The 16,020-nt window shown below is 33.0% G+C and overlaps 1 protein-coding gene across 2 annotated transcripts in view; it reads left to right on the top strand.

The window, feature by feature from the left end:
- PACRG (parkin coregulated) overlaps positions 1 to 16,020 on the top strand; it is a 232,791-nt gene that overhangs the window by 105,400 nt on the left and 111,371 nt on the right. For both annotated transcript variants that reach the window (XM_042796179.1, XM_042796178.1), the window contains exon 4: positions 15,566 to 15,737. In XM_042796179.1, coding sequence (XP_042652113.1) covers positions 15,566 to 15,737 — 172 coding nt within the window. The remainder of the gene's footprint in view (positions 1 to 15,565; positions 15,738 to 16,020) is intronic.

Genomic DNA, 16,020 nt, shown 5'->3' with positions numbered 1-16,020 from the left:
TGAATAAGAATGATTGCATTAATAGGGCTACCCCAAATTCTACATCCCTATTAACAAACAAAAATACATAGGACCTGAGAACTGAGAATGTGACTATAAATTGGGTATAAAACCTTATTAACCATAAATCAACTGTGAGTACTGACATGACTATAGGATGCATGCACAAAACAATGTAAACCAAACCAAAGATGGTGTCTCGTTTTACCTACATTATCTTCCTTTTTCCTCTTACTATATAGTTTTATTTCATATTACCTGGGAACCAAGTAGGTGTTTTTTAAGCTTGTAGTCTTACCTTTATATTTGATATTAGGTTTAGTCCATTTAATTTTTATGTCCAACTTACTGATATTATTTATCTATGCTATTTAACTGTGAATGTTACAGCTATGACCAACAAAGTGTTTGAAAAGAAAAAAAATATCATATGTATAAGTGTGAGTTCTCAAGTTTTTTGTGCAAAATTTACTGCCATTTATTCTTCTGGTCAATGTGAAAACAGAACAGCATTCCTAGTGAATCTAGGAACTCTCTTAAACACAAAACCCGTAGAAGTATCAATCAAAAATCTTATTAAGTAAATGTGTAAAGATACATATGTAGAATGCATATCAATACTATAACTTACAGACAGATACAACATGATGTGTTGACTTTTTTGGGTGTATTTTTTTCAAAGACAGTTTACAAATCCAATCACCCGATCTCATTTCGTCTAGTAAAAATTGTATTATAAAAACCTGTTTGTTTCAAATTCTGTTTGCAATGCACTGGAAGACAGTTTATCCTTCACTGATATATTGAATAGAAAAGACAAAGAACTGGGCATTGAACCTGTGAAATACATTCTGACTTGCTGTACTGTGTGATACTGGATTTTGTAAAATGTAATTCTTGAGGTTTGCAGAGGCCATAAAGCATAGTGCTAGCAACCATTTTGCTCTTAGTTGTTTTACTTAAGTTCAGTTTGCTTTCCACAAATTTGTCTTTGGTTTACACTTTTTATTACTTTCAAAGAAAATAAAAAATCAACCAGAACTATCATTACCATAGTCTACTGTTGTTATTTATTTGAGCCTCTGTGGTAGTTTTTCCTTTCCCATAATTTTCAGAAGAGATTCATCTAGCCTGAAAAAAAGGTTATTGAATCAATATGCTGGATGGTTCAAATTTAAAGCATTGCTGTGGCAGATTTGTAGCATACTAAATAACCTTAGTAAACATGATCCCCATTTCTTATGGGGAGAAGTCTAATTTTGAGCTAAGAATACAAGATTTACCTGTTTTTTAATGGCTTCTGCTTTTGAAAGGAGTTCCTTAGGAACAATTTTAAAGTTTGCTATAGAAATTTAAGGTATTGTTATTAATAATATATATGAAAAATATTATTGTGTTATCTTCAATTCATTGTCTATTCACGTCTGTATGTTAGGATTTTATATTGGAAACCTCTGCCACAATGTCTGCGGTATGTTCAAACCTGAAGTACATACATTTAAAAAAAATGTTTTACTGATTTCCATAAATACTATAGATATGCCTACAAAGTAAGTCCACAAAATTTAAGAAGGATTCTGGGATCTTTGTAAAAGAATTTGGAATTGTTTCTTTGTTGTTTCAAGTATTAAAGAGCACTATTAAAGTAACAAAAATGCACTAATACAATATAAACAAAGCTATCATGTTTCATAGTGGCAATTATTATGTGTACATCAGTTACATAGGAAAGAGAATGTAAAATAGCGTATGTTGCATACCTTTCTAAATACATACATGACATTACCTTATAATAATAAACATAAACTTTATTTTTCCTTCTTAAATTTGACTAGACTCTCAATAATATAGACTTTGTTAACAAGAAATTAAAAATCTTTAAAACTATACGTTTGCAGCATTACAAGACATAAGAATATAAATTTTCAAAATAAATGCATAATAAAGCTACTGGAACTACATAGGGAAGGCTTTCTAAATTCTTAAGTCAGTGTTTGATCAACAGTTTTCCCCTTTGAAGTGCCATATTTTTTATACCTAAGTAGGTTTGTTATGGGTACCAAATTCAGAAAGATATGTTGATTTTTCTGATTGGCATGAGTGTAGTCAGTTATAACACTAATATTGTATCCAATATCTGAAGAAAACTTCTGTTTAAGCTAGCATGGAATTTTGCACAGAAATCCAAGTGACTATAGCTAGATAATTTATCACAGGTAAATTAATATACCACAAAGAAGCAAATGAATAATTTCAATATATAAGTTCCTGTTGAATTTGTTCGTAACATATGATCTCCCAAAAAATCAGTGAAGGTCATATGGATATAATGACTGAAAGTCATCTGAAGACTTCTTTCCAACTCTGTAATGCCATTTTCAGTGACACCATCAATATAACGGTTGTGTTCAGTGACTCATTTCACAGACACCCATGTCAGATATCACAAGCAACTGTAATGTCCTCCTAAAGCAGGGTTTATTTTTAACTTTTTGAGATTAATATTTAATCAACTCATTTAATAGTCTTGAGTGATACATCTGCACCAAACATTTTGATCATATTTTTATAATATAATAATAAAATACAATACTAAATATGACAATGTAATATAGTATAAACTATACATTATATATTATATAAATATAGGTATAATGTTATAATATAAAATATAAGAATAAAGATTAGAATATAATATTTTAAAGTTATGGAGACAGACTTCTACTGATACCTTTTTTGCAAATGTATTTGTGTTCTTCACCTCAGTTGTGTAAGTCATGCCAACCTTCTCATTTATTGTAGAAAACTAATGTGGTCATAGTATGGCCTTGAGCATTGACACAGCACTGTAAATTACACAGATAGCACAGTCCCTGGTATGTTTTTGTCCATGGTTTATTTGCCTAGATAATACTCATCCATGATTCAAGATAAGCAACTACTGAGTCTATTCAAAGTATACAGTTGAAAGGCAACCACCATGTTTTGTACACCAATGCATTTAGCTGTACAGAAATTATGTCTTTCACACCACTGTGCGTCAGGCTCAGAGAATGACTCCTGGCCTGTTTTGGTTTTAAGTAATAATGTAATTCATGCAAACGTCTGTTAGTCACGCTTTAGGTTATCAGTTCTGAAAATTATGTGCTCGTCTTGAGTTTTGACTTATTTGTTACAATATTGATTTTCATAAGGGGAGGATTTTAACTCTTCTATGGTAGCCCAATCAGTTTATTCCAAAATCTGACCTTGAAATTTACAACAATATCCTGACTATCTTGTTCAATAGTTCACTCTTGAGGACAACACCTTCACAGTGTTTGGTATCAGCCAGCAGATGGTGCAGTATTCCCTTCCATTTCTGAGGCTCTGTCAATGTCTGGAATTGGTTCATTTAGTACTTGATTCACCTGTCTGCAGTTTACCTTTGGGGACATTTCAGCACTGTTAGCACCATGACTGAAAAGTGTGAAATAAGTTCAAAGCCATTTTACAGGACTCTTGGAGGACCTAGGACAAAGGGTTCCTGGTGGATGACCTCTTCTTCTTAGACAGTCTTCTGCTCCAAAACTGCTCTTGGTCCATGTTTCTTCTCAGACACACTTGAAGGCAGTGAGAATGTTTTGGTTTTCCCCTGTAATATCTCTGAAGTTAGTGAAGATTCACACATTATGGCCCTGCTTTCTCCAACTTGTTTCAGGAAGATTTGATTGCATAACTTATTTGTTGGTAAGATGCAAGAGTACCTGACCTAGATATACAGCATTCATTGTAACTGTCCCAATATATTTTAATATCTTTCTGGATTCTGGATGTTTATTTGGAAATATTCAGACTCTTTCCTGAGGAGGAATGTCATTTTCATATGTAGGAAATTGAACCAAATAAGCCTATTGGGCTGGTGGAACAGATTCCCAAATGAATGCACCACTAAATCACTTTAAAAGTTGGGGAATGACTTTCAAGAGTTATCAGTCAAAAGACATTCAGTTATGCCATTATTTTGTCAACATATGCCACAGATCCCTTACAGCTTCTTGGCACTGTCTGAAAATTCCTTTGTCTTAAACATCAGTAAGGGTTTAAACAAAGTTTCCCCCTTTAAGAGATCCCAGTACAGAGCTTAATCTAGTTCCTGTGGCTCTGAGGAAGCCACAGGGTAGGTCAGATACTTTTTATGTATGCTTGACTTCACCTTGCTGGAAATGTGGGGTTTTTTATAGTGTCTATAATCTATTCCAGGGGAATTAAGAATTCAGATGTTAGAGAGGCATAAACATCTTAAAGTATTCCAGTTACTGAAGTAACCTTATCCACACTCACAAAAAACAAGTGTTTTTATACATTTCAACTTATATAATATCCTAAACAGTATTATATATTACTGTGATGCCTTTTTATATGAAATTCCATTAAAATACATGTACTGAGCAAAATGTGTTTGGTGCAAACAGTTTCTTGAACTCAGTTAAAATTTGGTTTGTTACTTAGTTATATTAGCTCTAGAGATATACAAATAGAAGTCCTGAGTAATTGGGTCACCTTTACACATATTTGTTTTTTAATTAAGCTTAATCAGTATGAAAATAAAGTTCAGTTAGGAGCCTTATGCTAGGGCTTCTAGGAAGTGGAAGAATATCCAGTAGTTTATGCATTTTACATCTGTGATTTGATTTTTTAAATGGAATAGTTTAAGTCTGGCAAGAGATTGACTAGATGACAGTGTTTTGATTTTTAAACTGATATTGTCGTGTTGATTTCCTTTTAGAAGTAAGTTCTGCAAATGTGCTGACAGTAATAACTTGCTTTACCATATTTTATTTAACACAATTTGCTGTGACAAATTATTCCCTCATCTGAACCCATACTATAAATCATTTAGATTTTCATATATGCATATAAAATATTGTAGATCTCAACTTCTGTGTGTCCATTGGGTTAATCATGGAAGAGGTATAACTGAAAGTAGCAAATCTAAATTCATCCAAAATTAGGTGAAGTTGCCCATTAACCTTCTATGCGGAGTACTCCTCTTTATGACAGCTCAGATAATTCCATTCAGTGAGCAGGAATTATTTAGATCCAGTCAAGAACTCCTAACTAAGCCAATGTGGCACATTGCAGTGTCAATATGGCATTAATAGAAACAGAATGAGTCACCAGAGGATAACCTGACCTTCTGTGGCAAACATCTTCCTCCTGGAATGCTCCCCTCAGAGATCAGAACATACAAGATAGGACTCATTCCACTGACACAGAAAGCAGAGAACAATTCTTATAAGGGGAGCTCTGCACCTAGAGACATAGAACTGTTCTCACTGTTCTCACTTTCCTCCCAAATAAGACTCATTTTTTATATGAACTTAATGAACTTCTCCCCTGAAGCTCTTGGAGAAGACTGTATTATTAGAGTCCATAAAAATCTTTATCATCTTTCCTTGACTGGCACTATATGTATCGCTTTAAGTCTTCTTACAAAATGGTATTCCACAATTCAGAATGTTTTATGGCTTCCAGAAGATTCAAAATGGTAGCAGTTAGAAAAGAGTATTACAGAAATTAAATTTTAAAAAGTTTTAGTTTTTTTCATGACTTTAAAAACTTTTATTCAAAAAAGTACCCATATTACAAAATAATCTTTCTTAATACCGCCAATGTTGTTGACTTTTGCCTCAGACTGGGCTTTTCATAAATCAGACCAGACTGTTAACTGCAAGTCTTTGAAATAAGAACCACCTTTCATATATATTTGCATAGTTATCAACATGATTTGGCCTTAATATTAATCAATGCAATTACCAGAAGCTGCAGCATTATAAGTTACAAAAGTAATTTATAGTTTTTACTTTTCTATCTTGCATTCTATCTTTACCACATTGGTAAATCTTTTTTTTTTTTTTTTAATCCAATTTCAATTCTTTGCAATATTCCGTGAATTCTATCATTCTGACTAATACTGTTAATTTAAAATTGTTGTGGCCTGTGATAATATAATAAGAAACATCATTTCTGCTAATCTCCAGGGCACTCCACCATTAGCCTTTTTGCTTCTTTGACTGTAACCAGCTTTTAATTCATGAAAGGACTTCATTTTGTCTCCTGTGGCTACTAACTTAATAATCTCCTGAAAAGGACTCTATTGAAAGCTTTTTGAAATCCTAATTCGATATCTACAGAGCCAGATATCATTTATCTATTGTTTTGTTAACTCTTAAAACTGTGCCTTAGGTTGCTTTCAGCAAACTGAATCTGCAGAGTACAGTCTACAAATTTCTGCTCTGTGTCTAGCAAGACTGTTTCATCAGAGCAAGAGACATATAAAACCTTTAATTTAGTGCTGTAAACCAGGTTCCCAGTTCTTGCTAAACTTATGAGACAACCAGTTAAGTACTGGGATCTTGTGCATTATACTGATTATACTTCTGAGAAATACAGATTCTTTTTAAGAAATTAACCTGAAAAGGAGGTTGTTCTCATTAACAGAATTATCCAAACATGTGAAATCAATAAGATTAACTGTATAATAAGAAATTAATGAATACACTGTGGACTATGTCTTCCTTTCTATTTTGCACAGTTTTCCTTGCTTAATAATAATGTTACCCACAAATACACAGTTACATCTTTGGCAGTTAATAAAATGTGAGGGAAGACTTTTTCCAGTGTTAGTGTTATAGGAATGAAACCTAACTTGCCAGTTGGAACAGGTGTATGATAGGTATATTTTTTTCCTCTGACAATGCTCAGAAATTCTGCATGGCAACACATTTTTGAAATTTGTGAGCAAAACTATAGCATGTCTATTCCTGTAGGGAACCATTAGTAACCCTTTTACTTCGCTCTGAATAAAAGAATAATGGGAAAGTCTTAAAAAAAAGAAAATGGCTTAATCACATTTATGTACAGAAACACATTTGCTACACATTTGCTTTTGTTGCAAACTGCAAATATTCCCTGTTTAGGCCAACTTTGAAATTGCATAACATCTTTCAAGTAAGTTATTAATGTAGACTCACCTTATATCATTTGAAGAAATACCTCTTCTTCTTTTCTATTGAGAAGAGTGAACACAGTATCACTAATTTGTTCTATTTATTGTGGCCATTCTGACCACTTTCCTAGCTAGAGATAAATGTCAAGAGTCAGAAACTGATAGGAAGTCTCATGGGATGTTCTTAATGTAGAAAAATCACTATTCTAATTCTCCTTTGGAACATTTGGTTTCATCATTTTTGTTATATTTTAAAAAAATATTGTGTGTGAAAATGCAAATTATAATGTTTAATGACATGTTTTATAAGCTTCCGCAATTTCTAAAGCCATAAAACTGGCAGTTTTTCACTATGTATATGTCTGAAACCTATGACAAAATTGGGGGGATGGACAATTCTAGTTGTGCATTACACTGTAGGAGGTTTTCTGACATTTTATGCTGTAGTTTAATTATCAAAATGAAATAAATCTTCATATAGTTGGCTTTAACTTTTCCCACAGATGCTTTTTTCTATGTGCCTTTGTCCCAATGTTCCTGTTTATCTCTAATTTTTCTGTTTTGTGATATTTTTAATAATCCAGAGAATTTCAAATTAATTTGACAGACAGTTTTGCATGAATAATTGCCAAAGAGAAAGGAAAAGAATGCCAAAAAATAAGAAAGCAATTACTTGGCCACTGGCTTTCCAAATGGGGTAGAATCAGTTGACACTCTCCCAATTTACCTTCACAACTAATTCTTATTAGTGTTAGGTTTCATCTTATTAAAACGTTACCAATCATTCTTTGAGCAAAGGTTTAATATTTTTTCCAAAAAGTCAATTTTAAATTAGTTCTATAATGACATACTGCACTGTATGTATTTTGTTGGGATGGACAAACTGGTCTACTCTTCAGATAAAATTTAAAATTAACTTCATACTGCACAAAGTAAATAAATGAAGATCAATGTGTCCTCCTCAAAAAGGTAGTGGGAGAGTCTTGCAGCCACCCCTTTATTGTTCTTCTACCTTTAAACTCTTATCATGGATTGGGAGGGATTAATCTCTACCTAGCCTCCTCCCCTTGCCTATTACTGGGACAGTATTACCCTCTTTGCTTTCCTTTTCAGAGAATAGGTGTCTACTGGTGTCTAATTAAGTGTCTGCAAAATTGAAAGCTGCTTCTTCAAAATGAAACTATGAGTTCTGTAGTGAAGGAACAGTTTGTCCTCTGTTTCTTGCTGCTGCCTAAGTGCAGCTATGGGGGATTTCTCAGATATTACAGCTGAGGATGCAACTTACTCTACCATGGGGCCATGGACCCCTGAAGAATCATTAATTCCCATTCACCTCTCAAAGAAGGTGTATATAATACATATAATATTACATGGCTACTTTAAGTGCAAATTATCTTTATACATCATGTGATGCTCATATTAGGCAACTGCAAGGAAGAGAGATTAGCAAAATATAGAGAAATAAGTCCTCTCTATCTTAATCTAAAGTTTCACATTTATTGTGCTTGTGGAAGTCTTACAACATATTAATAAATCATGTAAGGAAAAATAATGGGACAATGGGGTGTGTCTAACAAGGTGTCAGCAAGTCTCTGAGCAGCAAGAAGAATGTAACTAGATAAGCATACATTCTGAAGTAGTGGAGATACTTTTGTCTGCCACTGAGGTTATCATGTGGTCCATTATTTGCTTCACACAAACAATTCTCGAGTACATTCCACATTTGTCAGAGTCATGTTTACAGAGCACTTTTCTCAGAGTGCATTCATCTTCTATTTATAATGCTTCCCATCAATTAAAAGAGAGCAATCCTTTAAGCTTAGTCTACAGCTATTTGTTGTGTTAGAATAATAGTATATTCTACATGCTTATTTCAAAATTGGTTGAATCAGATAATCTAATATGATCAAAATCCAAATAAATAAGAAGTTAACACTTAATTTCCTTTACTTTTTTATCAATTTGAGGTATTCCTAAATATCAATTTATTGTTGTTATTTCCAATGAAGAATTAATGGGGATAAAATCTGGATATTTTATATTAGGGCAAATTGATGATAATAACAGATGAGCTCTCACAACAGCCTTGTGTAGTAGCATTAATGCTATATATATCTATATGAGAAGTATACATTTTAAATAATATTTGTCCTTTTATATCTGTATCATATTGGTGACTCATAATGATTAATTATCCTGCTCAACTCTTTTTCCTGCCTTACTATAACACACTGATTAACTCCTATGCTGTAGAAGAAATCCTTGCTATTAGTTTGCCACTTTAACATTTCATATCATACTATAAGGCCTGTATCTCATAATCCAGGGGTTTTTTTGTCTTCCTGTTTTTCCCTGTATGATATGCTGACCCTCCACTAAATTGGCAAGACCTGTCTGAACTGTACTATCTGCAAAGCATATTTTTAAAAAATCTAAATCCAGGTAGTACATTTATAAAGATCTATGAAAATGCAAGGATAGCATCCCCTCCCCTGAGAAATGCCTTAGATTATCTTCTGGATGACATAGCTCACAGACTGTTAGAGATTCACACATGTAGTTTAGAATCCATTTTTTCAGTAAAAGTTAATTCTTAGGTTACATTTATAGGAAGACATTTCAGGTTGTTTTTTTCACTCTCTCTAGATGGGGAGGGGTTTACACAAAGTTATATCTTCCTTCTCCTTGTCCCCATTTCTCAGCCAATCATTGATACTCTAGTTATTTACAGAATAATATGATCTTTTGTTGGCTATTAATTTTCCTTACCTCAGTAACCCTAGTAAGATTAGATTGTCAACTTCAGGTGTGGTAACTGAAAAGAAAATGTTTCAGTTATCATATGCAGGATCATCACCATTGCTCTTAGCAATTGTTCTCCAGATAATATCTCTGGAGTATGTCTGCTGTAATGACATAAATTTGAGTATTTGATTTTCAACAATGTTGCAGAAATCTTGATCATATCCAGTTCTAGCCATTGTTGCTTACAGATTATGAATATACTGGTTTTGCTCTATTGCCAAATAATTTTGATCAAACCATTTCTGTTTCAGTCATGCTTCTCATTCACACGTATCAAGCATACACCAAATTAAGTGGATGCATTTTATTATGAATGTTTCTGCATAATTTGAAAAGAATCCACATGGATTAGGCAGCAGTGTAGGCTGAGAGAAATCAGTGGAAAAATGAGGGAGAGAGACAAACAATGCAATTAGTATGCATGGATAAAGAGTTGTATTGTTTCATTTTGGAGCTGTATGCTGAAGAAGCATCATTGTGCAGATAGGAATAATAGAAAATAATTATCAGTTATATGCCCCTAAAATGAGAGAGAGAAAAGAGTTTAGAACTACATTTACTTTCAGGTGTGCATCATAGTTGGGAACCTTTTCATACCATACTCCTCTTCAGTGTTCTCAGACTTAAACGTTACTGTGTTCCAACTTCATTTAAAAGAGCAATAGGACATCAAGATACAGAGAATGCTATGCAAAATTTAATTATAACTTGCTATATAAAATATAACAGAACAATAGCTCTTCCTAGCTTTTCTCAACTATTTTTATTGATGAGAGCATTACTCTTGTAACTAACATGGTTGTAATAGGAAATGCAATAAATTCAGAATTATTATCTATGTAATTTTTTTTTTTACATGAAGTGATATTTCAGAGCTGAGTTCAGATAGCCAGTACAATAACACACCAAAAACATTTCTTAATATTGCTTCTTTTCATTTATCTATGGGAGGCAAATATTTTCTTTTGTTATTTAAAGAAGCTAAATATCTATAGAATATGTTTAATAGGCTCTAAATTCAGCTTGACTGAATTAAGAGATTTCTGTTGGGGTGTTTATCTAGTTTCTCCTTTGCCATTACTTGTTTCTCTTCAAGTCTGATAATCATCCACTTGTTTTAATATAAGTATTTTATCATTTCATCACAGAATGGAAAATACAGCTAAAACTTCCCACTTTTTTTTTTGATAGAACACAAGTAATAATTTAGACTAAAACTCTTTCAACAGAGAATATTTGTAGTATAAGCCTATGGAGTATATATTGAAAGATGAAATACAGCAGACTAGAGAGAATAATTTCTTGCTGGAAAACTTGTAGGGACTAAATGCAACAGCAGAATTGAACTCTGAACCATGAGAACCATAAGCAAAGTTACCATATTAAAACTCCATTTAATCAAGTCTAGCAAATACTAGTGAGAATTACTTGCTCCATAGTGAAGATTAAAACTAACATCTCATTATGAAACAAGAGATAAATATGCTAAAAGCAAGAAACCAAAAACTCTGAAATGCATGAGCTTCATCTTGACTATAGGTAGAGGATATCAGAAGAAAAAAATAATCCCTGAGAGAAGGTTGAAAGAAATCTTGGAAGAAAAATCAGAAAGGAAGTTCAAAACTGAGACTATTCAAGACTGTTTCTGCTTTTCCCTTTTCATTAACCTAGAAAATATAGATGAAATAGCTGGTATAGAATGGAAAACAAATCATAAAAGGGACTATTATTATACCAAAGAATCCTTACAAAAACTCCTGTTTGTCTTCATCATACCAACAATTCCAGAGTTTCTTTTACTTATTTTAATGCCTTAGATAAAGTCATTAAATGAGTACATAAACAGTTAAATATAATGTTTCTAGGAGATCAAATCCAATTTTTGGATAATCATATCAAAGACATACAGTGTTATGTAATTAGTTGTGGAAATGAGATGGAGAATTAAGTTGTTTATGTATCTTAAACACTACCTTCTAAAACTCAGGTTTGCCTTATAGATAACAGATTATTTTAGATATGATTATCTAAGAAAGGCCAATGACATCCTTATTGTCAAACTTCTATATCTTAAATTCTCCCAGATAGCTTGCTTTCTTCATCTAACAGGCAGATTAGCCACAAATCTTATTTTTACTATTCACAACCTAGACTCTTTCTCTGGGTTTTAATTATCTCAGCAGACTTGCCTGTCACTGTGAGCTGCTTCACAGGAACAGATTTTCTGCTGGAGAAATTAACTGTGACACTGTCATTAGTTTCCTCCCATCTTGTGCATTGTTCATACATATTGATAAAACAACAGTATAAACTGTATATTGTTTCTTTCTTACCTAGGGAGCTTGTAGTATATATGCATAAGTAGCATGGAAGTTTCATTAAACAAGATTTTACTGATTATAATACAGTTGTTTTTGTTGTGTGATCATATTTTGTAGTAATATATCAATTGTTATTAGTTGGCCTATTTACTGGAAATTCAGAGGCTGGATTCTTACAACTTACAAACCACTAGTACAGAAGTTCATAATAATTATAGTGAGATTTCTTCTTAGAATCCATGGTTGCAGCATTATTGTCAGATGTGGACAAGTTTTGCCAGGAATTTGAGGTTTAATCAGCATTTTTTATGGGTGGATGTGAAAAACAAAAGAATTTTGTGGGTATAAACAGAAAAATTACATTTTTCTCTGAACAGCTGTATAGTAGCCACTTTTAAAAGCTAAATAGTAAACACAGAAGGAAAGGGTTTCACACCATAGAATGTAAGGCAAAATATTTCTGGCTTCCATATAGTAGGAGTTATTATAGAGCACAAAATACTAAGTAAAAATTGGCTATATGCTTGGACAGCTGACACTTTAAGAAATGAGTTAGAAATCAGAATCCTTTTCAGAGCCATGACAGTTGCCAACCACTTATGGCTTTGGAACTAATTAAGAAGTGGGGAGTACACACAAATGCTTTATGATCTACAGTTTGTCATACCTATATTTTGTAGAGATTTTTTTTCATGACGAAGCTTTTGTGTTATGTGCAAAAATCAGATTTGTTTTTAAACCCAGTAATCATATTCACCTTAAAGTTAATATATCATTCCTTTGTATATGTAATGCATAACTGTAAGTCGGAGTTGGTAGATAAAGGTAATATCTCCTACTGACCAGTTATTATCACTGAAAAACATTGACAAGATTTGAACACACAAGATTTCTTTGTATCTGAAACAGAGAAAACATTTCAAGGGCAAAGAACAGCTGAGAAAAATTTCTCAGCATATCAGAAATATCACATATTTGAGAAGAAAGATAACTGGTAGATACAGTTGGAGGAGATGTTAGTGAAGAGTAGGAGAAAAGAAATGAGAGATTCTACTATATGTGTTTTGGGCAAAATAGTTGCAAATCCTGATTCAGTAATCTAACATGGATGTGCGTCCATCAAGGATATTTTTCCACGGAACTAGTTTGTAATTTTGAAAGACATGTCAAAAACCCATGTAAGGAATGAATTCTAAAAAGGAAAAGAAAAAAAAAAAAAAGACATAATCTGATAAAGGCGTTTTTCCTTGTGAAACATACACCCCCGATTTAAAATAAAGCCCACACATTAATAATTGTATCTCTTCTTTTCACATCTAAAGCTTTCCCCAGACACAAACTAGCTGTTATAGGTTTTTGTTTTGATTTTCTGAAACTAGAACATTTAAAAACAAAAAAAGGAATCTAATAATCTTATAAACTGTAAATTAAAACTTTAAAAGAAAAATATTGAAGGATGTCTTACTGTCCTATTGACAGAGAACAGGAACTATTGCTGCTTCTTGGTCATGCTTTTTTGTCAACAATTTCTTGACTGCCTGGCCACTTCTTACCCGATACAGGTTCCTCTCTATAAGGAACAATTTGGCCTCAGACTTGTCACCAGAAGTTTGTAGTTGCTATATAGCTGTCTTCTGTTCTTAGTGACTTCAGGGGCAGACTTCTTTTACCACCTCACAAGTGTTGTCTGTGGCATACTGAATGTCCTCAAGAAATACAAACCCCATCAGTTGAGGAATTTAAATGTCTTCTGATTCTTGATTTGTAAAGATCTTCATACATGGTTGATTGATACAGTTACTTTTAAACTTTCTCACTAATTGACCCTGGGATATAGACCCTAAAGGCATTAAGACATTTTTCCTTGTGAAGCAAAAACCAGTGAGAAAAAAATTATAGAGAAGCCATCGTATTTGGTGTTGTGAAAACAAGAAATGTGGGTTTCATTTATTCCTTCTTCTCCATGATTCATTACCAGGGACTTGATTTCATTCATGTAGGTGAATAGGTGTTATGCAATTGTTCTTTTTAGTCTCCTATAAGGCGTTAACAATCAGTGCACATGAAACTATATAAGTATGTAATTGGCACTATGTCTGCCAATAGTGAGATGCTCACAGCAAATGTAAAGGACTTATTTCCAAGTATTTATTCAAATTGATTTATTTATCATGGATGAATCAGTTTCAGCATGAATGATTGAAGCAGTCAAGTCAGTAGCTAAGATATACAAGACCAGGATTCAGGTCTGCTCAGTGAAGCAGGGAGGAAAATGAATCATGGATGCAAACAGAGAATGTATGTCTGCTGCTTGCTGACTATGGGATTTATCCAAGGTGTGTAAAAACCAAGTTCAATTCTTGGCTCCTTTATTTCAGACTTTTCTTCTGCAATTCAAGTAAGAATGTGATTTTGTTTGCTTAACCTGACAAATTTTTTTAGGATATTTGGAGCTTTAACTTGGTCTATGTGACAAAGATTGTTAGGCGTGAAGGGGGAAGCATCTACCCAATTCCAAATACAATCTCACTGGAAAATTAGGGTAGCAGCTAAGCAGTGTTTTAAAGATGGAAGCAGATGCCTAAAGAGATGGATTGATCTCCAAGTGATTTTGAGGATCAAATTCTATTCAGAGAAAGTGCTTTGCTGTTGAGTCACTTCTTAGCTGTATTCCGAGTGTTGACAGGCTGAAAGCAAACAACTTCTGGTTCTCTCTGGCTATCCAGAGTGTCTGTAACATCAGAGTGCTGATGGGTAGAAGAAGTAAAAAGGAGGAAAACTAGGATAGAGTACAAAATTCCTCACAAAGTGTATAACTTGGGAAAGTTAGCACACTTTATATTTTAGGATGGGAGGGAGATTCCTATTAGAAATAGGTACCTAATTTCTCTATCTTTTTTCACAATAGAGACCCATGGAATTACTTTAGAATTCTGCTCCTGAAATTAATAGGAAATAAAATTAGGTCAATATTCTAGAAAGTTGGGAATTCTGTACAAATATTGATATTTGTGCCATGCTGGATATTTGTTGGTTACAAGATTCTTTCTCTTATTTGTTCTTTTGAGTGTCCAAGTGAAGACGTAAAGATCAGACTTTTCTGAAATAAATATAATGTTATTCTTAAAGTGGCTGGTTTGATTTCTATGGGCAACTTACAAAGTAAGGTGTATAATCAAGAACATCAGAATCTGGTACTGACTTACCGAAAAGTTAAAATATATGGAAGCATATTAATTTTTATTCTTTTCTTTAGGTCTAATATTTCTGGATTTCAATATCTGTCTATAAACCATATTTGAGACTTAATGATATTCTGCAATGATACAAACAAATTACTATTTACTAACCATACCTGTGTAAATGACAGGAATTATCTGTTGGCCTAATCACATTGTATTAGTATTGAAAAATTGCATTTATTTGTTTATTTATTTTGTATTTTCAGGTAGAGATTGAAAAGCTGGACTATCATTACTATTTGCCTTTGTTTTTTGATGGGCTTTGTGAAATGACATTTCCATATGAGTTTTTTGCTCGTCAAGGAATCCATGACATGCTGGAACATGGTGGAAACAAGATTCTTCCTGTCATTCCTCGGCTCATTATCCCAATAAAAAGTAAGTGAACCTGTGTAAAAAATTTTTGACAAGTTGCTAATTAAGCAATAAAATACGACAGGCTGTACATTTCATGGATATTATTGAAAATGTAGGTAAATTGTAAGGGATAAGGCCAGAAGGTTTATGCCTTCAAACACCTGGTACATGCAGTAATCTAGAAGAATAGACTGTCTGGTTAGTGTTTTTCTTGTTACAATGTGGATCTTTGTCTTTGGAAATGTGAAGTGACATTTTCTTACCTGTATATTTATTATGTAAATCCATTACTGTATAAACCAGT

Source organism: Tyto alba, unplaced genomic scaffold (genome assembly GCF_018691265.1).
Source record: "Tyto alba isolate M040663 unplaced genomic scaffold, T.alba_DEE_v4.0 Super-Scaffold_22, whole genome shotgun sequence".
Taxonomy (NCBI): domain Eukaryota; kingdom Metazoa; phylum Chordata; class Aves; order Strigiformes; family Tytonidae; genus Tyto; species Tyto alba.
The sequence above is the reverse complement of the archived record's forward strand: the minus strand, read 5'-3'. Positions and strand labels throughout refer to the sequence as shown.